The sequence below is a fragment of the Mesoplodon densirostris genome, chromosome 16 (assembly GCF_025265405.1).
Source record: "Mesoplodon densirostris isolate mMesDen1 chromosome 16, mMesDen1 primary haplotype, whole genome shotgun sequence".
Classification (NCBI taxonomy): domain Eukaryota; kingdom Metazoa; phylum Chordata; class Mammalia; order Artiodactyla; family Ziphiidae; genus Mesoplodon; species Mesoplodon densirostris.
In genome coordinates this window covers 59,035,527-59,060,139 of record NC_082676.1, presented here as the reverse complement: position 1 = coordinate 59,060,139, position 24,613 = coordinate 59,035,527, and the positions used below count along the sequence as shown (strand labels likewise).

Sequence of the window (24,613 nt, the reverse complement as noted above, 5' to 3'; positions counted from 1 at the left end):
CTACGTATAATTTAACCCCAAGCTCATCTGAGCACACCGTGGGCTCCAAAGGTGCATCTTTCACAGCAAGTATGCAAATGGCTTAAAAGTATTATAAATCTGAGTTGTTACATAGGTATTCATGATAAAAAGAAAGAAAAAAAAAAGAACACTTGTGTACAGTATTAAAATAAATTGATTCAATATAGAGTTTTATTTTGCAGACTTTCTTGGTGTATTTGCCATTTATCTTCTGGGAGCATTTAGCTTATTTACTCTAGGAATTTTGCTGTTTATCTAATTGTATCAAACATTTAATTAAAAGAGCTATCTGCTTGCTGCTAACGCTCTGAGCATGGAAACTGAGCTATATCTCATGAGGATATGGTATCTGTTACTAGATGTTTCCAAATCAGAGAAGGTCAGTCTAATTATTAGTGTTTCTAATTAGTTTTCCCGCAAGCAGTCACGTTATTAGACCCAAAACTAGGTAGCAAGGGATTTTTCCCCCTTGCTATTGAAAATAGCAACAAAAAGCAAAATATGCTGCCAATTCCTTTCTTGAAGAATCTTCTCATCTAAAACTCGGTTTCCCACTGCATCCAGTGTATCTCTGGTCACTTATTCTAGGAACTGTACATTTGCTCCCATGACGTGATGGAATTGCATAACAGTTACAGGCTACCGGGCACATTCACGTGTGCAGCCTCCTTCCATCCTCACCACAATGATGATTCCCAAATGTTCAGAGAGGAACTGGGAGGCCCAACGAGGTTACACAACAATAAAGGCATCACACAGCTAGTATGCAGCAGAGAGGAAAGGAAACCCAACTTTCCTGACTCTGAGTGTAGGGCTCTCTCTGCTGCCTCCCAGATGCCATGTGCTTTAGGTGAGCCAAGGAATTGGGTGAGCATGATTTATCAGGAAAGGGCTCCAGGAGAAACCAGGAAGGACATGGGGGAAGAAGGTTAGGGAAGGTGAGGAAGCCAACCAAGGGTGTGATTATGAGCAAAGTCTCAGCCTCAGCCTGATCCTGCAGGGAGCTCTGGAGAGTAAACTGCACCTCTGAGTTTGCCTAGAAGCAACAGAACAGCTGGGCTTTTGTACTCTCACACTGGTTAGCCATTGGTTACAGGCAACTGCAAGATTTGGGGGACATAAAGATATCCAGGCATTTACCATTTCAGTGCCCCAAGGTAATCATCCTCTGAAGGTCCCTGGTATGAACCTTTGTCAGCAAAGGTGAGGCTGGGCACACAGAACTGAGAAAGGGATCCGAGGCCCCAGGCAGGGTGCCCGCAGCATCCAACACACCATGCATTTCTCGTTCAATCAACAAGTGTGCACTGAGCATCTACTAAGTGCCAGATAACCCTGACGTCCCCTTCCCCCAAGTCAATTTTAATCTCATCAGTTTTACAGCACTTATTCCTGCCTGGAATTCCCTTCTCCATTGCATTTATTTGTGTGTTGTTTATTTCTTCCTACTGGAATTTAAGTTTCATGGGAGCATAAGCTCAGGCTGCCAAGTTCACCATGGTGACCGGGAAGACTCTCCCAAGGGGTGATAGTTTCCCTAAAACCTGAAAGTCAAGGAGAAGCCGGCCATGAGAATAAAGGGGGAAGAACATTCCAGGCAGAGGACATGGCAAGTGCAAGGGCACTGTGGTGGAAATACACTTGGAGTGTCTAAGGAACAGAGAGAGGGCCTCAGCAAGCAAGAGGGAGGGGACATGGGGGGATGGGCCAGATAATACAGGGCTTTGTCGCCATGACGCAGAGAGTGGCATTTACTCAAGTGGCATTTCCAAGGAGGAGCCATCAGAGAGGCCAACTGCTCATAAAGTTGGTGGCGCTTTTGTGATACTGACTCACCCCAACCCCTCACTTTCTCTCTGATGACAGGCCTCTCTGTACCTCTTTCAACCACCGTGTAAGTCACGGATGAGCTGTTAAGTCTTTTCATGGGCTGATTTTCTACTCAGCAGTCTGTTGATGAATGCTGAAAGGATATATGTAGACTCATGCCAATAAGACATGATAGTGAGATTTTATAAAGAGACAAATTATCCCCACATACAAGACAGAAAATCTTTGCAGTGCTGCAGTCCCCACACTGCTGAGCTTAGCAAGCCAGGGTTTGTTTCCTGAAACTAAAATTTCAATAGAAGGATATACCCAGTTTACCTCTTCCTCCCTGTAGGTTTCTGAATAGCTACTCACACCTTGCAAACTTTGTTACATGGCAGCGGAGAATGGAGAGAGCAGGTGTTAACACTCCCCTCTCCCTGATGTGGGAAGCACAGCCCCAGGAGGGAGGATTGAAGGTGAGTCTGAGTAAAAGGAACCGGTGGGAAATGAAAAAGCTCCCTGCTCCTTTTGCGTCCCTTGAAGAAATTTCAGGTGAGTCAGGAGTGCTGGTGATGGGGCTGGTTGGCTACATAGTAAAAAGGAGCTGTCAGTTTTGTCTCTGGGTAGGGCTTATAGAGGACTTTTGTTTTCAAGTCAGAGAATCCAAGGCATGGAGCATGTAAGAGACTCACACAAAGTCACAAAACTAGGAGGTACCTACAGCCGAGAGCATCCCACTTCACCCCAAGTTTCTCCTGAGCCAAGGCTAATGGATCTTCCTCAACATCATACTCTCCTTGGCAAGATGATCTACAGCCTAAGCTGTAACATGAGTCACAGACCTCAGTAAGCATCATCAACACAATCATGTAAGTATGAGAAATGACCACCGGGGGAAACTACGTTTCCAAATTAGATCTGGACACTTTAAGACTTAGCTTAAGCTTAAGCTTCCGTTCCTGAAACTTTTAGAAATATGCCCATTTGAGTTAAGAGGAAAACAAAAATCCTCTGGCTTTGTGCTTTAGAGTTGATGGGTTTGGATGATAGGAGCCTGATTTACTTCCTCTGAGGGGAGAACATATAAGATCAACCCCTCAGGCAGAGATGAAAGCAAAGTGACCTTACCTTTTTGTCACTGAGGCCAGTCACTTGGTCCACAAACTCCTCCTGGATCATGAAAGCAGCCAGATTAGCCGTGTAGCTGGCCAGGAATATGACGGCAAAGAAGGCCCACACAGACACCATGATCTTGCTGGTGGTCCCTTTAGGATTCTGGACAGGCACGGAGTTGTTGAACACCAGGCCCCAAAGGAGCCATATAGCTTTTCCAATCGTAAAAGAAGGCCCATGGGGTGCTGCAAATGACAGAAAGGACATTCTCAGCGCCTCCTCAAAATGCACACTGGTGAGTGTTTGATACTATGCAGTGGCTCCAGCAACACTGAAGGCTGCCAGAAGATGGACTTATATCATAGTGTGTCCCATCACTGCCCCAGAACCACAACCACAATGAGTCGTTTTTTCTTTAAAAATTAGCATTCTTCCCACATTTCTATATACTTGGCTTTTTGCCACATTTCTGAAAAGACAAAGAAAGAAAGAAAGAAAGGAAGAGAGAGAGGGAGGGAAGGAGGGAAGAAGAAAGAGAGAAAGAACAAGAAAGAAAGAGAAAGAAGAAAGAAAGAGAGAAAGGAGAGAAAAAAGAAAGGAGAGAAAAGGAAAGAAAGAAAGAAAGAGAAAGAAAGAGAAAGAAAGAAAGAAAGGAAGGAGAGAAAGGAGAGAAAAAAGAAAGGAGAGAGAAAAGGAAAGAAAGAAAGAAAGAGAAAGAAAGAAAGATAGAGAAAGAAAGAAAAAAGAAAGAAAGAAAAAGAAAGGGAAAAAAGAAGGAAGGGAGGGAGGGAGGGAGGAAGAAAATGGTTATGCAAAACATGGGTTTGAATTAGAAGTAGTGTTACGACCTGTTTTAAATGTGGATTTGATTTCCATTTGGGGAAGCAGAGCCTTACAAAAACATGTGCATGGGGGCTGCTTCAGTATTCATCAGATGTGCGTTCGTATAAGAACCATGCAATTCAGAGGGACTGATGCTTGATATTCTAATCTGATTGTTCCTAGCCATGGCTCCTGTTCAAACTCAGATGTAAGATGTGCACAATGTAGGAATTAAACCAAACTAAAACACTCTCCAAATGGAGACATTAAGGAACAGAACAATAGAGCTTAATTCTTCTAACACTTCACAGATGGAAGACATTTGGTTGCAGGGTCATGGAAAATGAACTCTGATATCACAGCACTTTTTCTCCCTCAGTGTATTCTTAAGATTCTTTTTTTTTTTTTTAAATTCTTAAGTGTTCCTTGCAACAGACTTAACTAAAGAGGCAGAACAACATGCCAAAATTTATTGGGCAGGGGAATATGCAGGCTGTAAAACACACATGTTAGAGCTTTCAAGTCTGTTTTTGTGCAAGGGGAAAAAAATCAATTTATGCCCTCATGTCATGGGAAAAAGGGTCTTCCTTTAACAGAAGGTTTTTATGTCATTTAAGTAAATGAAGATATGAAAAAATGATCTACTTAGACTGCAGTTGGTGATGCACACAGAGTGGGCAATAAATAAAGTGGCAGCAGTGAATCCAGATTGATGGAAGTTACTAAGTTCTGGGCAGAGAGCCTAGTTGGGAAGCAAGCTTTCTGCACATGGGAGGCCAAATTCAGGCTATCGCAATACTTACAATATCCATATACAACACATTAGAGAGAAGGCAACTAATTCTATTATTCTCAGGTTCAAGCTCTCCTCTTTTTCTTTGCCTAATTTGATGATCTTCTGGGCTTATTCCCAAGAGGCTGAAAATTCTTTGTAAAAAATAGAGTCAATCCAGTAAACTTCATGAACTACTTACTTTTATTAGGGATGCATGTTGATCAGAAGTGATAGCTATTTGGGAATCAGAAATGGGCAGTTGCAGGGAGCTGTCCAAGATGTTTGGGAATTCCTGATTCATGAAGACTATTACTGGGTCGTATCATTTTCCCCATAAAGGACAATGAGATGTAACAGAAAGCTATTTTGTGCAAGGAAATAAGTAGCTGTCATTTCCTGAGGGTTTCTACATGCGGATGAGTAGAAAACAAAAAGCCTCCAGGTGATGGAAGGAGTTTGCATGCTAGGTTCCTTCCTGCACAATAGTGTTGCTTCAGCCAAAGGAGAAATTATTGCCCGTGGTGGCCTTTGGATAGTTTTTTATCTTCCAAGATACATTTCAAATGTATCCACTTCTTTCCATCTCCATTCTCTCCATCCAAGTCCAAACCGCTGCAGTTCTTTCTCCTGGAAAACTGTACCACCTTCCTAACTGGTCTCCCTCCTTCCACTGCTGCCACCCCTCCCGCCGTCTTGATAGATAGATGGAAAGTGACCTTTCCACACCATACAGGTTTGTATTCTGCCTCTTCCCTGCCATTGTATTTTGAAGAAAATCTGAAATGCTTACCACGGTCAACAGCCTATATCCCTCTGACTTCATCTTATACCACTGTCTACCTCACTTACAACTTTTCTGTTTCTTGAGCATATCAAGATTGATCCCATGCCAAGGCCTTTGTATCTGCTGTTCCCTCTGTATGGAATGCTTTTCCCTCAGTTTTTCACAGGACTGAATCCTTCTCATCCTTCAGGTCTCAACTCAAGCATCATCTCTTCCTAAAGTCCTTCCCTGCCTGACCATCATACTTGAGTAGCGCCCATATCCCATCACTTCACTTTGGTTTTTCTCCCTTCTTCTTGAGAGTTATTACAATCTGTGATTATTCATTTATATGTTTACGTGCTGTCTCCACAACTAAATTCGCTGTTGCCCAAGGATGAGGAAATCTCCATCCCATTTACCACATTAAACCCCTGCTCCGGTACCAGGTACTCTGGAAATATTCATCAAATAAACACACGAATTCACAAACAACACAAGCTCTGATTTTGCAAATGTAAATATCTACTATCCTGCAGTATGATCACCCACAGAACATTGCCTCAGGACCCACTCTGTTGGAAAGCTTCTTACTAGTTAATTACATTACCATTTAGTGAAATGCTGGCAACTCTCCCACTTAAACACAACGTGATTACTTGTGGCATTTTAACTACATTTGGTTGACGGCAGGTGGTTTATGTGGTAACCACTGCTCTTCAGTTGTTAAGAAGAAGCGGGAGGATTTCAGTAAGACTAACTTCCCAATAGATCCCCGTGACCTGCTGGCTCTTTCCAACACTGAATCTTCCAAGCAAAAAGAACATATGGCAAATTAAAGTGCCTTGTTTTTGAATAACTGTACCTTGAAGATCTGCTGTCTTCCACCATCTAAAGTCACTTTTCAGGAAAGAGATTTTGTCCTGGCACCCTTCTGATACCATCTACTTAGAATGTGTTGTGCACAGAGAAAAATTCACTCAAAATTGTGTAATGTGTTTATGTATATGGTTCGTGTGGGAGCCTCTTAAAAAGTTATGGCCAACGAATGCATCCCAGTTCAATTTTCTACTTACTGATTGCCACTTTATCAAGTACAATGCACTAAGGCCAGGCACTGTCAAGAGGAAAATGTAACTGTTTGGGGAAAGTCACCATGTTATCATATATTTATATATTTATCATCAAACGAATGTGAGCATGATTCGGTAGTTTGGAGAATGTTCTTAACCTAGATTCTAGAAAACCATTTTCTCTGCATAGACTGAAGCTGAGACTCACTAGTAGTTTTAACATTTGTTTTGATGCACATTTTGAAAACTGCCAGAAAACTTTTTCAAATATGCTTTCTCAGCAAATATCAGTAGTTTTTCACTTAACTACTGACTCCACATTATAGCAAGATTAAAATGTCTCATGTTTAAGTTTTATCCTTCTTTTCAGTAGAAGGGAATAACCCATACTTGTATGGCACTGCAAGTAATATCAATGACCCAGCATGATTTATACGATGGTACAGCAAGGCAATATAGGATAATGTGTTCTAAATCTGAACTCTTCATTGAAAGTAAATTACATAGCATTGACTTTGAATCATGCTTATGAAGCTAGTCTCACCTTTCCCTTTGGCTATGTTTCTGTTGTATCCAACAGGACTGAAGTATTCAAATACGAAAACAGCTATGGCGGATACAATGAGCAGCATCACAAACATCATCACCCAGACGGAGGCGCTGAATGGTTCTGCAGGAAAACAGGCCGGAGGGATGGAAACATGGTCAGTGAGCACCTCCTCACAACCAGGGCTAGCAGGAAGCCTAGAGGTCCATTTGCAGACTCACTGAGAAACCCACTCTGATCATTCAAAAGAAGCTAGTCATTGTTTATTCATATGTTTAAATCATTCTCTATTCTACAAAATATTTGAGGTGTTTTATAAGAATGCACATCATAGGATAAAAACAGAAAAGCATATGACATTTTACAAATCAGGTCAAGGATAATAAAAACAAAATATAATGGTAAGACCAAGGGAGAAAGTTAAAATGCAAATAAAGAGGCTACAGGGTCCTCTGTAATTATAGAATCATCCAGGGGACCAAAGAGAAACAAGACTAGATTCAAATAGTCAAACATAAGGCACCTGAAAATCAGCATGAGTTTTATTTTTATTTTCATTTTCATTTTGACATGCTGGAGGGAGGACGTGCAGGAATTCTAGAAGTAAAGGGAGAATTATAACCTGGTAGAAAAGGATTGTAAAATTGTGGGATTGACAGGAATATTGGAATGTCATAGTCTGCCCCCAATACTACCACTCTCTCCATTTCACCTACTGCTTCGGACAGATGAGATCTCTACAATTTAAAAATCTTGTTGAAGTTGGTAATGGTTAAACGCAATTGAAAAGTCATTTGAGGATATTACATTCACACGAGAATTCAATGAAAACGCATCGTTTAAAGATAGAGGCAATGAAGTAGTAGATGGATAGATGGTTATTTCCCCTAAAAATAGTTTTCATCAGTTCATTTTCATGTGGGTGTCTCAGAAGGGCAGGCCAAGACAGAAAGTTCTAAATCTTAGATCACTTTAGAAAGGTAAGAGATACTATGTAAAACAAATTAACATTTTTATTCAAACTGATTGAGGACATGAAAGTGAGCTGAAAGGAGCCATTTTATCCATGTATGACATATATTTGCTAGAAAATCAACAGAGACTAAAATTTTTTAAATGAACATAGCTCCACCTGATTGCATCATTGGGAAGAAACTGCCCTTGGACACCAATGAACTTATAATCCTTTTCATTATGAGCAAACATTTTCTAAGAATAAAATATAAGAAGCCCAATAATACCTCTTGAATAGTACACATTTTATTATTTTTAAATTGTTTTTTTTTCTGATGAAGCTAGTAATAATAATAAAGAACTAGGCTGATAGCAGGCCACCTTCTTATTAAAGTCTGTGACTACCTAACACAGCTAGAGTTCATCACAAATTCCAATGTAATGAGCTTAATATATAATAAGAAACTAATATGTCTGAAGCTTTAACGATACTGGATAATTTTAAAACCTGAAGGAATACTTCGTAATGCAGTTTTGATAGTGCAAATACTTTAAGAAGCAACAGGTACCAAGACAACTTACTTGACTTAAATAAGCCAAGATGAGCTCAAAGAAACCAATGAGACTAAAACTGAAATTTATCTTAGTTAAATTTAACTTGAGTACAAACAATATCGTGTCCCTGAAATCACAGCAATTTGGTAGTAAGGTGTATCCAGGAGAAAGAAATGAATAATTAGGAGATTAAAAGTTACTTAATATTCAAAAACAGAGATGTTAAAGTAATTCTCCAAGTTGGATGTGCTGATGGCATAGTGTGTCTCAGCAGAGGAGGATCATTGTAATGAGTAAAGGAGCATATACATGTAAAGTATTTGGTGGTGTGCTTTGCACGCTGCATACAAATAATAAATTAAATGGAATAGCTGCTTGGTTCCATGGTTAAAGCCAGAATTGGTGGTGGTGGTGTGCTGTCCAGGGTCCTGAAAAAGGCGTTCTAGTTTAAAACACACACACTTATTTTTTTTTTTTTGGGGGGGGGTTAGGTTGGCCTCTCATTTATTAATATCTGTTTAAACTACAAATAGAAAGAACTCCATTTTTACCAGACTTGTTGTCACAAGACCCAGTCTCTAAAGAGAAATATCGTTGATGGAAAACCAGAAAGACCAAATAGATGTATTTGGTCTCACAGGCAGTCCATTAATTTGCTCAAATTAAATATTATCTTTAAATATTGAAAGGTTAAATGTACACTGATAATGGATTTAGACAGCTATTAAGCTGTAATTGCCTTCTAATGTAGTTAAAAGACATTTGATATAACATATTGAGAAGGAAGAATTAGGGACTTTTCTCTACCTCAGTTTCAACTGAGAGTTTTATAGCTTTCATCCTGGCAGTTGTAGGAGTTGGATAACAACAGTTTTTTTTTTTATGGGAACGCATACAATATACATAAAATATTCAGTGGGCAGGTTGTGGAGGAGCTGCATTTTGTTCAGTGTACTTGATCCTTTCCGCAAATCTGCAACATTGATACTGTCGGATCAGCTCTCCACCCCCAATATTTTTCTGTTAGATAAAAGCCAAGTTTCTGAAAATGTTACCAGTGTATGATTTCTACCCATCTAAGTTGAATTAGTGTTTTGTGCCCTGCGTATATGGATACACTAGTGACCAAATTAATCTGAAAATTTCTCAGTCTGCTGGAGAGTTCCGTCTAGCTCAGGTAGTCAAACTGATGGCTTTTGCTGGCTGGGTAGGCAGCTTTCTTTTTAGTGCTTGAATTGTTTCACTTAGGGGATGATGTTTGCACGTTTTTACAGGTTGTATTTTGTGAGTTGAGTTTCCAGGTTTAACAAATGATGGTTAACCCAAGAACACAGGCTGATTGATTTAGTCAGTCACTTGCCTCTAAAGTTCAGTGAAAGGACAAGATACTGTTTGGAAAATAAATGTAAAGGAGAGCTAGAGCTTCAACACATCTTTTTCCTTGTGAATGATTTGAACATAATCGAAGTATGAGTGTGCGTCGGGAAAAAATTACCTGCAGTTAAGATATCGAGCCAGGGACTTCCCTGGTGGCACAGTGGTTAAGAATCCACCTGCCAACGCAGGGGACACGGGCTCAAGCCCTGGGTTGGGAAGATCCCACATGCTGCGGAGCAACAACACACACACTTATTAATCTGATAACTCCTTTTCTCTGCAGGTTATGATGACATTATTAAAAATATTACGGGAAATCCTTACTGAATTCTTGTACTCACATGTCAGAATCTGTAAGCCTTCAGTGGACTTCACTGGGCACTTGATGTGTCCTAGTCTCTAACTGGTCAGAAAATCAGATGGAAACTGATCAAGAAACTGATCCCAGATGTTTTCTCACTTTGAAGTGACAACATCTGTCCCTTGACTTGTGAGGATGGCAGAGAGATTCTGCTGCAGTATTCTGGTTTTAGTAAGTTGGGTACCTATGAGTGCCATGAAGGATGGCTATTCCCAGACACCACACACACACACACACACACACACACACACACACACACAAAGAAAGTCATTAGAACAATGTTGAGCTACTGTCTGTAGTGTCTACGATGTGACCCAGAAATATTTTTAGATAGCTCTGGATTACATCCTCTACTGGACAGACTCGACAGATTCAACATCTGTCCGTGAAGGAACTTTAATCTAGAAGAGACCCCAGCTCAGCATTTCTTTGGATCAAAGACTCCAACCTACTTGGAAAGTCTTAAGAATTAACTGAATGGAAATATCGCCAGAGACATCATCTCTGTCCTTGAAGAGTCTCTGGTTACATTTTTATACAAAAGCTCAGAGGCATTACCTGCAAGTGTTTCCGATGGGAGTTAATGGATTTTGCGGAGGAGAGAGAATAGGAAATAATGAAGAGCAAGGCAATCAGATTTTGAATGTTTGGCTCTTCCAGATGACTGAGCCAGTGAATGGAAAAATGTAGCTTAGCATGGTTCATTATGCCTTTCAAAAACTTGCAGATAATGACCGTAAATAAGGGGGTGCACAATCAATCGAATAAGGATGTAATTTAGTGACTAGGAAAAATATTAAGCCTTCTGTGTAAATACAGCTTTGAAAATAGCTTCCTCTGGCTACAATTTATTTTATTCTTAAAGATACAGTAGGAAGAGTAGGGGGGAAAGAGGTTTAGCTAAATTTAGCAAAAATACTTGACTTTTATGGAAATGTTCTACTAACGCAGATAAGATAAAAATCTAGGGAAAGTGGGTTGAGGCCAGATTCAGTATCAGTGACTCATATCTATGAGACAAGTCAATGGAAATATTTTTTCCTCTTTGATTGAACTGGACGAAAAGTTCTCTCTAGCTCACTAAGAAGATAAGTGGACAACTTTCTCTTTCCATTTCTTCCACGAACTCCCTTCCTCCAATCTCTAGGACCAAAGATCTCTGTTAAAGGTTCCAACAGGGAATGGGGAAAAAGATGATTAGGAGTGACTATGAGTGAGAGTATATCCAATAATTATTAACATTCTGCTTGTGTTGTCAGTAAGCAGTATTTTTCATGATCCAGTGAGGCTCCCTTATTAAGATATGGGCATCATTATCCATATCAGACACAGGCACAGAAGGAACATAGTGAGGTATGTATTTGTCAAGGTCCACATTACTCCAACAAAGGTTACAAAAATGGAAGCGAGTGCAAAATCAAATCCAGTGAGTGGTAAGGATTTCAACAGCTTAAATGCATTATCGAAAATGAAAACAGTAAATCCATATGTCTCTGTGAGTAAGGCAGTATCCAAAATCCTGTTAGTCAACATTTCACTCATGAGAATGAAGCATAGAATGCTTCACTGGATGCTAACACCACATATAAATGAAGACAGTGGAAGAGTAAGGCTATGGGCTTGGAGCTGGCACCCACAAATGGGCCCTAGTCTGCAGTTTTAGTTCTCTAATAAACAAAGTTTTTTTGTCTTTGGAAAAATGTAAGAAAATCAGTTGACCCTAATCTAACTGTTTTCACTCTCTCCTGCAGTTTCCTTCTAGGGGTCAATGTTTGTCTTAACCTTCCCAATTTGGGACAAACCCACTTACATGGGAATGCCAAGGGGAAGTTAATCTGAATCCCATGATCTTCAAGACAGTCACTATCAAAAACTATTTATGATGACAAAACACTCAACACAATGATTTCCTTTAAAGAAAAAATTAAAAATGCTTGGCTATGTTCCATGCAGTTTCAGCTACACCAGCCAAGCTACCTAATGCATAGCTGCTAAAGAAAACCAGATGATAGAAAAAAACAGAACTACCTTGCTTTAAAAAATAAAAACCTTTTGTGTAAAAACATAAACCTAGGAAACAGTTAAAAGGAGAGTAAGAAGAAATTCTTCTCTTATAAACCATTCAGCTTAAAGGATAGTCACATTTAAAATATTATTCCATTAATTTTAAAACAGTGTATCCTCTTCAGACTGCTTCTGTTTTGTTTATCAGAGCACTGGTATAAATCATTGTACAGTCATCATTATTTTTACTCTTACATCCAGTAGATAAATGACTGTCATTCTAGTGAGGGATGGGGGATGGGTATGTGGCTGCTAAATAAAAGTTTATGAGCCGATTTAAATTAACTGTGGACAGACAGGTTTATTTTTTAAATGCTTTCAAGGCTCTAAGCAATCTATCTACTAATCTATATTCTACACTATCAAGGGTGGTATCTGAATATGTGATTGCATTTTTAGCAGCTATTTCCAAGTTAAAGATAAATGAAAGGGCTTCCCTGGTGGCACAGTGGTTGAGAGTCCGCCTGCCAATGCAAGGGACACGGGTTCGAGCCCTGGTCTGGGAGGATCCCACATGCCGCGGAGCAACTGGGCCCGTGAGCCACAACTACTGAGCCTGCGCGTCTGGAGCCTGTGCTCCGCAACAAGAGAGGCCACGATAGTGAGAGGCCAGCGCACCGCGATGAAGAGTGGTCCCCGCTTGCCATAACTAGAGAAAGCCCTCGCACAGAAGACCCAACACAGCCAAAAATAAATAAATAAATTAATTAATTTAAAAAAAGATAAATGAAAGATGTTAACTGGGGGAAAATTGGGGTAATTGAAATGCAACATGCTTTCAATATGCTGACGTGGTTACCTGGAACTGAACTAGGTCCTATCTGGTCCTGTCTTTCGAGCAAACAAGACAAAATACCTATAATTCCTCGTAGGAAAGCAATAGTGACTGTGAAGTTCACATACCTAGAAAAGCAGAAGGTGATACAGTGCCATTGCTTCTTGAAACCATGACACTGATTCCCGTCTCCACAAAGGGCACAGAGAAGTCCACCACTTCAGAACGTTCCTCGTTGATGGTGAGTGAGCCAACTGCCATGACTGCCCGTTGATAGACCACCTGGACACAAGGCAACAAAAAGAACCGTCCCTTTACTCATCCTTCCCACCATCCCTGAGGACCTTGGGCCCTAAGTCTGAATGAGGGCCCTTGGGATGAAAATATAACTTACCTCACCAATCATTCCATTCCACACATTGTTAACTTTCTTGCCATGCTTCCCATTAGTCACCAGGTAAAGGTCATAGGTAAACTTCACTGTTCTTGAAAGCTTCTTTAGGATATCGATGCAGAACCCCTTGCAGCATTTTTTAACATTCATGCCCTCATTGGTTGAATTGCTGTAGAGAAAATCCCAAGATGGTGGAGTATTAGTACTGGAAAATGTGTTCACATTCATTATCTACACTCTTCTATTTTTCACATGGGAAATTGAGGCCCAAAATGAGGAAGCGGCTTTTACAAGGACGTTCAGTGAGTTTATGACAGCAAAAGTAGAAAGTGTTCTTAATTATGACAGTAATCATGACAACAGGTAACGTTTCTTGAGTAATTACTATTTGCTATGCACTGTGATAAATGCTTTATACTAATTGTTGGATTAATCTGCACAACATTTTTCTTCATTAGGTAGTATTCAGATCCCCATTATACAGATGAGAGTTACTACCTCTTACTTTTTTAAAGCTTATAACACATACAACCTCTTTAGATCAGAGTTTAGTCATCTAATCTAAACTGAATTATAAAAACTTATTGGAAAATGGAGGAGAGGAAGATGTGAAATTCTCAGAGCAAGGAGAGTTTTGCTTTATCCTTTCACTGAAAATAGAGGTTGGCAACCAAAGGGAAGAAGAAAGGATGCCTTACGTACTTAGGAAAGACACTCTCCTTGCTGAGGAAAACTAAGAATTATCAGCTAAGAATCAGGAGACCTGGGGTCTACTCTGTGCCAGAGTCTGTGGACTTAATGTCTCTTGATCGAGTCACCTCGCAAATGAAGGCTCACTCATAACATTTTCCCTCCCTACCTACGTGGAGGAAGTGTAAAAGGTGACACTATTAAATAGCAATGTCCTTGAGCGGGAAAAAGCCGTGTTAAAATACAGAGAGCATTGCTGTCTTAAAACCTATCATAATCGACCAAGGTTACATTTGTTGCTTTGTGCCAGCCACTTTGTTTTATTTACTTGACAAAGTCATACTCAAAGGACACTCAGAAAAACCAGAAATGCTTTTAAAAGGGAAGGAAACAGGGGTCTTCCCAAGTGATAACAAAAACTATTTAAACAACTGCTACAGGAAGATCAAGACCTCTCTGGGCATTGCACTTGGTTCCACCCTGCCCTGGGGCATCCATTAGTACCGTATGCGCAGATGCTGAGTCACGTATTTCATAGGCTATGTGCTGTCTCAGTACTCCATCGTTGACACATCTACATACGGAACTGTTATCTAAGCACTAAAATGACGTTTATGGAAATCTAACAGGATAATAGGAAAATACTTACCTTTCCATATCTTATGATAAAAGTAGGTTACATAGTGATACATACAGAATAGTCACAGCTATATAAAAACAGATGAGCTTACGAAGTATCTGGATGGAAAAACAATGAAATATGAAGCAGAGCTATTTTAGAATGGTAAGAAATGGTTTTTTATCTTTTTCGTATTTTTAGGTTTTTTTCCCAAAAGATTATCTGCAGTGAGTATATACTACATATATAATTGGATAAACACACACACACATTAAGCACCATTGGTATATATCTATATCCAAGAATATGGATAGATTTGACAATATAACTTTGAGTAATGGAAGTGGGGTGCAGAATGACACCTTTTTTCATACTTTCTCTATCTCAGGATCACAGATCACCTATCCTGAATCACTGTCTTCACCGCTGTTCCCTCCTATCCTGTCTCTGAGCTCGGCTCAACCAACCTGCATCTGCCAGCCAGGACCACGATGGAGACTTCACTCTCCAGCCTTGAAGCTGGACAACTGCTCAGACACTTCTGCCCTCAGTCTGGGGGGGCTGTGGAAGGCCACATCCGCATGCATTTACAGATGATGACTGGTGGACTTAACTCTAGTACAACAGGAAGTAGGGACTTGCCCTCTCTCCACCAGTTTCCCAGAGCAGAAAGGGTCAAGGTGGAGTTACAACTGCCATAAACATGATAGAAATATGTCCTAAGTACATTAAATTAATGGCATGTCCAAATATGATTTTCATCTTGGTATCTGTGGCTCTTTGAAAAATGTGCCCAAATCAAAGTCTCTCTTTTTCTTTTTGGCCACTATAGGCCGTGCATCAATGCCTCTTTACCACCTCTTTCCATTTGCAGCTCTTTCACTCTCTGCTCCTTCCCTTCTTCTATTACAGCCTCTTCCTTCACCTGGTCAAGATTCCTGGGAGAGTGTGGACAGGAGTTACAAGTACCCCAGGTTTAAGATTCAGGGTCATAGCCATATAGTGACCTATCTGCTTCTTTGACCTCACTGGAACCTCAGCCAGTTTATGAGTTAATTATTCCCCCCATGTCCCCTAATACTAGGTGTATTCTAGTTACCAGTTGTCACTGATGCATTTGCACCCAACAAGCACCCACTACTACACAGAGCAGCTACTCTGTGTAAGACATGGATCTAGACGCTGGGGACACAGGATGAAAAAGACAAGCAGAAAGTGTACTAGTTGAATTTATCATGGGGATTATGGAAACACAGACCATATTGGGAACTTTTGTTGGTTGTTATCACAAACCTTGTGTGTGTGTGTGTGTGTGTTGTGTGTGTGTGTGTGGAGGAGGGGGTATGACAACTACCCAGACATCTGAGAAATGGTGCCCATGTAATCTCTCTGCTCTCCACCACCACCCAAAAGAAAGGGAGACTCATAAAAACAAATATGGGGAAAGGGATCCAATAAATCATCAGTTCTCTGGCTCTATAACTTCCCAGTGTGGCCAGTGGATGTGCCTTGTGAGTCAGATAGAGCTGCTTTCAAATCCTGGGTCTGCCCTTGACGAGCATGGAAACTCAGACAGGTCTCTTCATTCACAGACCTCAGTTTACTTATTCATGCATTGAGAAGGCTGATACTTACCTTGCAGGATAGTTGGAAATATTAAATAAGGTATCTAAAGCACCTCTCACATAGGTGCTTAAAAATATATTTCCTCTCTTTTCACCAATGATTTGACAGTTTAGGGGATTAACTGGCAGTATAGCCATTTATCCTTACATATCAAAACAGGTAATTTTTCCTCAATTTACTCTTCACGTCTTAACACTCAACTAACAGGTAAGAAGAAAAGTCTGATTTCTCAGCCCATTTCCTACTACCTGATTTTTTAGAAGACTAATGTGTGCCCTCAAGACCCCACCATTTACCAGAAGTGAGAGACAAAGGGCTTTCCCTGAAAGAATATCACCAAGAAAACAAACACAATCATGTTGTCCAACAGGAATCCTTTTTGGAACCAATCAGCCTGCCTCAAAGATGTTACCTTTAGGAAATGCAGTTGATCTAATCTGTGTTAATGTTGGGATTACTGGATCCCAGTAATTTTCTATTGCTTTCAGGTAAATCAAAGACTTTAATTTCACCTAGAAGCACAGTACGATTCTCATGTCACCAAGTGGGAAAAGGAAAATTGCAAGCCACCCCCTCCCACAGGAACCCAAATCGTTAATTTGAACTTGTTAATCTGTTTCTATTCTTCAGTTGAAAAGTCAATTCTTTTAAAGACAGTAATTTATTTGGAGGTTCATTTCCTCCAGACCAATGTGACTCAGGACTTGGTGATCTATTGTTTTCAGCTCCAAGTCTTCTGATTTTAAAGATTTTAATCTCCAACGACTGAGTGTGAAGCATAAGATGCCCTACTTGATTGGCCCTATTGAATCAGAGAAGATACGGTTATCATAAAGGAGGTGCCCCAGTGGGGTTATACTCTTAGCTTTGTGCCAGCCACTCTGCTTTCTTCATCTGACCAAGTTCTGCTCAAAGAACACCCACCCAAGTCAAAACCTCTTTGACAACTTTCCCACATAACCCCTTCTGTCATTCTCCCAGCTCATCACTTCCAAGTACTGCACTAGGCTTCCTTCTGTTTCCCAAACTCGCCCATCTTTTTCCTCCCACAGGGCCTTTGCACCTGCTCCTCTAGCTGCGTGGCTTTTCCCCAGTTCTTCACATGTTCGGCTCCTTCTCCTCCTTTACATGTCACCTTAAATCTTATCTGTGTGAGCTGCAGGAGCCCCACATACCTCAAGTGACTCCCTTATCACACCACCTTATTCAGATCCTTCACAGGGTTTATCCTAATGTGGAGCTGCCCTGTTCCCTTCTTGGTTGAGTAGTTTTTTAACCATGTGCACCCCTTGACTGCAAGATCCTTCCCGGTTCATTGATGCATCCCCCATGCCCAGCACTGTGACTAACACAGAAACTATGCTTCATGTGTATTTATTTATTGACTAATCTATTCAGAGTTTCAACCCCAAAGAGGCTGATGACTCCAAAAAAAGCTGATGATTATTTACTGAATAATCTATCAGAATTTCAACTCCAAAAATGCTGCTTATTGATAAAAAAATTTCTCCAAACCAAAATGCACCTTCATAATACATTTAGCAATCATATTCTTAAAAAATTATCTTTATCCAAAGCACTGAGCCATGGGGATTTGCATCTTGTATAATAAGAACTTAGGTTGGAATTTGGAATGTGGGAGGAAAAGTATGCATTCACCCTCCGTTCAAATGTCATCAACATTGGGGTGTCATATTCTGTGCTTGTAACTGAAGACACAAATATTAATAAGCCACGTTCCCTATATTTAGGCAGATAATACTCTGGGGGAAATACAGACAAACTGTAAGCCATAAAAACAAGTGAGAAAGATAGCTAGAGAGTGCTATGGACTGAATGTTTATGTTCCCCTCAAATTCATATGTTGAAACCCTAATCCCCAATGTGATGGTATTTGGAGAAGTAATTAGGTCACGAGGGTGGAACCCTCCTAAATGGAAGTAGTGCCCTTATAAGAAGGAGCAGGACAGCTTGCTTCCTCTCCCTCTGCTCTCTACCAGGTGAGGAGAAGACAGCCATCTGCAAACCAGAGGGTCTCCATCAGACACCAGATCTGCCAGCACCTTGATCGTGGACTTCTCAGCCTCCAGAACTGTGAGGAATAAATGTCTGTTGTTTAAGCCACCCACTCGTGGTAATTTGTTATAGCAGCCTGAACGGATTAAGACATAGAGACAGGGCCTCCCTGGTGGCGCAAGTGGTTGAGAGTCCGCCTGCCGATGCAGGGGATACGGGTTCGTGCCCCGGTCTGGGAGGATCCCATATGCCGCGGAGCGGCTGGGCCCGTGAGCCATGGCCGCTGAGCCTGCGCGTCCGGAGCCTGCGCGTCCGGAGCCTGTGCTCCGCAACGGGGGAGGCCACAACAGTGAGAGGCCCGCATACCGCAAAAAAAAAAAAAAAAAAAGACATAGAGACATAGCCAGGGTACTGTGGAAGTAGGGAGAACTCACCTAGCTTGTGAAGGGAGTGCTTAAGACTTAAAGGGCAAGCAAGAATTGTCCAGGTGAAAGGAGGCAATCAGAAAACACTCAGGAAAAAAAAAAAAAAAAAGATTTCCATCCAACGGTAGGCTTTTTCCTTTTGTGAATCCTCCACAAGGGTGGTATTTGTGTTTATGTTTGCATTACAAAGACAAAATTCAGGGCCTTGGACTTGGCCATGAAGCTTTATGTATCTCCAAAGGGTTTATAGATTAGGGAGAACCCTTCACCAGGGGATCTGATAAAAAATTTCAGTTCCTCTTCAATCGTAATAAAAGAGGAAATGACTTAGATGCAATGCTGGTTTGTTGCTGGTGACCTAGGAGATCCCCAGGAGATCAGCTCCACCTTAAGCACATCAGAAAGTCACTTGTAAGGTGGATGTTGACCCCAAAATGGAGAGAAGTTTTGAAAATTCTGAAAAGTTTGGATCTGGGAAATAGAAAAGAGGTGGAAGGAAGTGGTAGATATGGTTTGGGGGAGGGAGCAACCAGAAAAATACAAAAGAAATAATTATTCTAGGAAAGATTGAAGGGGAGGGTTGATTCACCATACTGGTTAAGAATATGGTGGTGGAGTCAGATGGACAGGTGTTTGAGTCCTGCCTCTTCCATCTACGAGCTGAGTGGCTTTGAACGTGCTTCTTAATCTTCTCATAACTCAGTCTGTATCATGTTTAAAATGGGCAAAACCATGCACCTCGTACTGCCATTGTTGGAATCAAATGAATGCAAACCACCTGGTGTAGCTCCAGGTCTTTTAAAAAATCTATTTTTATACGCACCTATTATAATAGAGTATATTTTATATTACATTCTATTATTATTGTAGAGATACCACTGTTATCAGTGATACAGGCTATTGTAAAGGATTGGGCACATTCAACCGACAGCATCCCTGGACTCACTTGATTCTGATGAACTTCCGACATGGCACAGTGTTCCTCACACACGTCTCAGTCAGCGGGTCTATGTCTTCCACGATGACAAAGGGGGCCTCCTCCAGTGTGACGATGCTCAGATGGTTGTCGTCTGGCTCACAGTCCGAAAAGGACTTGTATCTGGGCCACACGGAGTGCCTCAGGCTCAGGGTCTGGTTCTCCCACTTGCCCACCTGCAGTATAAAGAGAAAGACACACCTGTGCTTTCCTGCACCACGGGTTTCCAGAAAGGTGAGTCCTCCCCCGTAAGAGGTATGGGAGAAGAACCCCATCATCTTCAGGGCTTTTCTGCTACCTACCTCAACGTACACTTCTGTTTGTATGCTAAGAAAGATGAGGACAGAGGGAAAGCAGAATACTGGGCAGCTCCCATGCCCTGGACTCTCCCCAGACTAATAAATACGGGGGTGGTGACAAAGCACTGATGCCGTTGGAGATCCCCAAGTGATTGTGATGTTTTGCCAGAGCTCAGGGCCACTAATGTCAAAAAGAGCAAGGACTTTTAGAATCAGAGGTCTAGGCTTGAATCCCCACATCTGCCACTTGCTAGCTGTACAACCCCAGACAGGTTTTTAATCACTATGAACAGCTGTTTTCTCATCTGTAAATAGACACAATTCCACTTACTTTATAAGGATGTAGTGGGAATTAAATAAGGCAATTCGAGAAAAGCATACAGGGCAGAGCTCAGCACGTAGTAAGGACTCCAAACTCTCCCTTTTAAGTATGGAAGAGAGTCAGTGAGAGGGAGAGAGATTTTAAAAGTGCTAAGAAAAAGAAAAAGAGGAAAGGGGAGAGGAAGACGAAGTCCAAGAGCAAGAAAGAGGGAGGACTGGCCTGAGAAACAAGGGGGTAGAGCAGGTGGGCAGACGAGAAGCCTCCCTTCGAGCTCAGATACGGTTCTATTTAAGTTGAAATTAAGGTGAATTTTTATTAATCCAGCACAGAGTGGAGACTTTCACTGCTTACTGTACATCAAGACCTGTCAAAGCAGAATCGATTGTGTTACCTCCAAGCAGCTGTCGGCATCTTAGTGAAATCAAATTGAAGGCTGTATGTTTTGAACCTTAATTTTATTTGACAGTTTCTTGGCACTCTCGCACACACACTGGGAGAAAGCTGCCCCCAGCATTGCACTTTGTGCTTCCTCCTCCCGTTCCCACGTGCAACTGCTCGACACCACAGGGCAACGCTTTATTTGTAACACAAACCTCAAGGAAAATACCTCATCTGAAGAGCTAAGTGCCAAGTCCAGCCTTGTCTGTGTTCATGTGACCCACTCACCTCTCCTCCTGTAATGTAAGTGTCAGCAGAAATGAATCTCAGGCCCTTAAAGAGAATTCAGACACACTGGACACCAAGAGAGGTGATATGTGGCAGGAGAGAAGGCAATCAGTGTTCTGGAAGATGACATCATCATTTGGACTGGAAAAGGTTTGCTGCTTGTAGAGAAACACGCCGTGTGGCCAATTACAAAACTGTCCAGCTTCACTGATACCTTCCTTTTTAAGTTAGGAAGGGCACTAGAGTAATTTGGTCAAGCAAACACGTCCATCTCCTCAGGCTGTGATGTAACACAGGCTGGAGAGAATGTGGAGCCCATCAAATTCTTAATTCATTCAACATAGATTTATTGAACACCAGCTATGTGCATGCTGACACCAGCCCGGGAACAATGAGGGATAAAACAGAACGATTCCTGCCTTGTTGGAACCATTAGTCAGCTGCCGGACAAAGACCAAGCCAATGATAATAAACATGCAAATAGATAAAGAGATATCCAAGCTCTTCCTTTTGGAACATGTTATACCCATCTCTTTCTTTTTCATCTCCCTTAGAAAACTCAAACATAGCCTTCAAAAGAGCCTGGGCAGTTCAGTGGGTTAGACAATGGCTTTTGGAGTCACACAGAACTAAGTGCTAATCCTGGCCTCATCCATTAGCTGAGAATCCTTGGGAAAGTTGCTTAACCTCTCTGAGCTTTGCTTTCTCTATCTGTAAAATGTGGATTGCAACAGGATATGCTTTCAGAACTGTAGTGAGATTTGAATGAGGCAAAAATGTCCTTGAAGCATTGAGCACAGAACTTAACATGTAACATAGATGGCAGCTGCTATTATTTTATTATTGTAGGTAGCATTTAAGATACAGCTCAAATATCACCTAATCTGTAAAAGCATTCCTGTCTTCCCTGGTAATAGAGAACTTTGCTCCCATCTCCACCACAGCATTTGATGCTATACTTACAACAATGTCACTTTTGAGCATGTCTGTGTAGTCAGGAAATGTGCCAATATTACCACTTAGTTTAATCCTACAAATTCCACGTGGTAAGGATTATTATTCCAGCGTCACAGTTCAGCAAACTGAAGCACAGAGAGGTTATGTAAACTGCCCAAACTTGCACAGCTAGTAAGTGGTGGATCCAGAGCTATACCATGGAACTATGTGAATCCAAAGGTGCTTTCCCGCTAGTGTTTCTATTGATTGATCTGCAGTAATCATGTTATTGCTCCAAGACCCTTTCTTCCTTGCGGAGACAGCTCCTAAAGTCCCAAGGTAACATAAATAGAGGCAAAGCCCGTTTAGCCAGCAGAACCTTTGGTGATGTCACTGACCATGTCACATACCCTACACCACGGGAGGCAGGCAAAGGTTCCAGCCCAAGGCTGACTCATGGAGAGAGAAGCTGCAAACGTTTATGAGTTCCCAGAGTGCAATAACTTCCTAAATCTCCTCTAATTTCCTCTCTCCCTTCCCAACACGTCTAAGTAAGCACCCATGGGTCAGCCAAGGAGGGTGGAAGCAAGTGGTGGGTGGGAAAACTTGATTAGGAGCCGAAGCTGCTGTGTAAACATTGCCCTAGATCCTGAGAGCTCCTTCTCTGAGTCTGACAGGCTCCTGTTCCAAACGCCAAAAATCTCAACTCCAGGATTTTATATACCAGATAGGGGAGAAACAGACATCCTTCGCTTTCCCCTCCCATGTTCCTATTTACAAAGGACAATATAACTGAGTCTGGAGTCTGTAGACAGGCTTAATAGAGATTCATTTACTCCATAAACATTTACTGAGTGGCTACTAGGTGCCAAGCACTGCGCTAGGCACTAAGGGTACTGTAGTGCAAGCAGCACAATTTCTACTTGCAAGGAATTTTTATGCTAATTGGGAAGACAAACATGAGTCAAATAACCACATAAAAATATACATCATACAAACCGGGGGGAAGAAATAAAATATGGGTCTAAGACTGGAAAAAGGGGGAAAGAAATCACGTAAGTTTTCCCCAAGAGGTGGCACTTAAGCTGAGATTGGAAATCCAAGATGAGTGGATGAGGCGATAGAGGGAGCAGAGGGAGAGCCCTCCAGGCTGGCAGGGGCCAGATGATGCAAAGCCGTGCAGGTCCAGTTAAGGAGTTGAGATTTGCCATAAGAGTTAATCTAGTCTGTTATCCAGAATGGAAAAAGAAATGAAGAAATCATCATGAACGTGGGTCCATAGATAACTTTCCCAAAAGTGGAAGCTTCTTGCCCCTTCCATTCTTTTTTTTTATTATGGAAAAATTTTAACTCATACAAAAGTAAAATACTAGAATGCATCTCCATCTTCCTATTATCTAGCTTCATTAATGACTAACTCATGGTCAATCTTGTTTCATTTATACTCCCAACCACTCCTCCCATATTATATTGAAGGAAATCTCAGACATCATAACATTTCATTCACAAATCCCTGATTTGATTTAAATACCTAATTTTCATTTGCTTAACAATATTATACCTCAACAACCTATGTGTTTGTGTATGTTTCACTCATTAGATTGTGGTTCCTCAGTCTAGCAGGGATATATATATATATATATATATATATATATTATATATATTAATATATATGTATATTAGTTGGTTTCTATGTCCACAGCTTCTAACTCAGGGCCTGGCACAGCTGGATAGGTGTTGATGGACTGAATGAACACACCACACTTAGCAGAGTCTGTAACATTCGATGACAGTGGTTTGTGTCTGCTAATCCCAAACTCCTAATTTATCCCTCCCTCTCTTTCCCTTTGGGTAACCATAAATTCCTTTTCTATGTCTGTGAGTCTATTTCTGTCTTGTAAATAAGTTCATTTGTATCATTTTTTTTTAGATTCCACATATAAGTGACATCATATGATATCTGTCTTTCTCTGTCTGACTTGACTTCATTTAGTATGATAATCTCTAGGTCCAGAGATTATTAGTCACTATTCTTAGCACTATTTTAATTCTTATAAACACCCTATACACAAGAAGGTGTGGGCAGATGATTTTTATCTCTATCATGAATTTTGGACTTGAAAACAGTCCCAAATTCCCCCAACTAGGCTGTGTGGGAGAAGAAAAAAAATCTTTATCTTCAAAATAAACTGGATTTTGGTGATAAACCTTTAAATGTTTTCAGCAAATAAACTGAAGTTTTGAGGACAAAGAAAAATAATTGACCTCTAATGGAGAAAAGTGATTTTGTTAAAAGAAGTGTAGAAAGGGGAAATTAACTTTGTAATGATTTTTTAATCTGTTCTTACTAATAAAATTTAAATGCTGTGCTTTTATAAAGCTAATTCCTCTTCAGCTCCTAGGAAGTGTTTTGTGACAGGGCAGTGATTACTTATCAAAACGTTCAGCCAATGTCTTCTCAGAGCAAAGATAATTTCATCTCCAGAAACTGTCATAAGTTAATATTCATCCCTTAAGGTCTGGTTACATCCATAGCGACGTCACAGAGGCTGCAAGAGGCTGGAAGAAATGAGGTTAATAGATGTTTGTGACTCTCCTTTCAAAGAGGTATGAGTGCTTGATCGTATTTGAT

General features: G+C 40.9%; 1 protein-coding gene across 2 annotated transcripts in view; it reads right to left on the bottom strand.

The window, feature by feature from the left end:
* GRIN2A (glutamate ionotropic receptor NMDA type subunit 2A) overlaps positions 1–24,613 on the bottom strand; it is a 368,990-nt gene that overhangs the window by 67,334 nt on the left and 277,043 nt on the right. For both annotated transcript variants that reach the window (XM_060120247.1, XM_060120248.1), the window contains 5 exons: positions 19,729–19,934; positions 13,407–13,575; positions 13,141–13,294; positions 6,924–7,049; positions 2,962–3,191 (listed from right to left, as the gene is read on the bottom strand). In XM_060120247.1, coding sequence (XP_059976230.1) covers positions 2,962–3,191; positions 6,924–7,049; positions 13,141–13,294; positions 13,407–13,575; positions 19,729–19,934 — 885 coding nt within the window. The remainder of the gene's footprint in view (positions 1–2,961; positions 3,192–6,923; positions 7,050–13,140; positions 13,295–13,406; positions 13,576–19,728; positions 19,935–24,613) is intronic.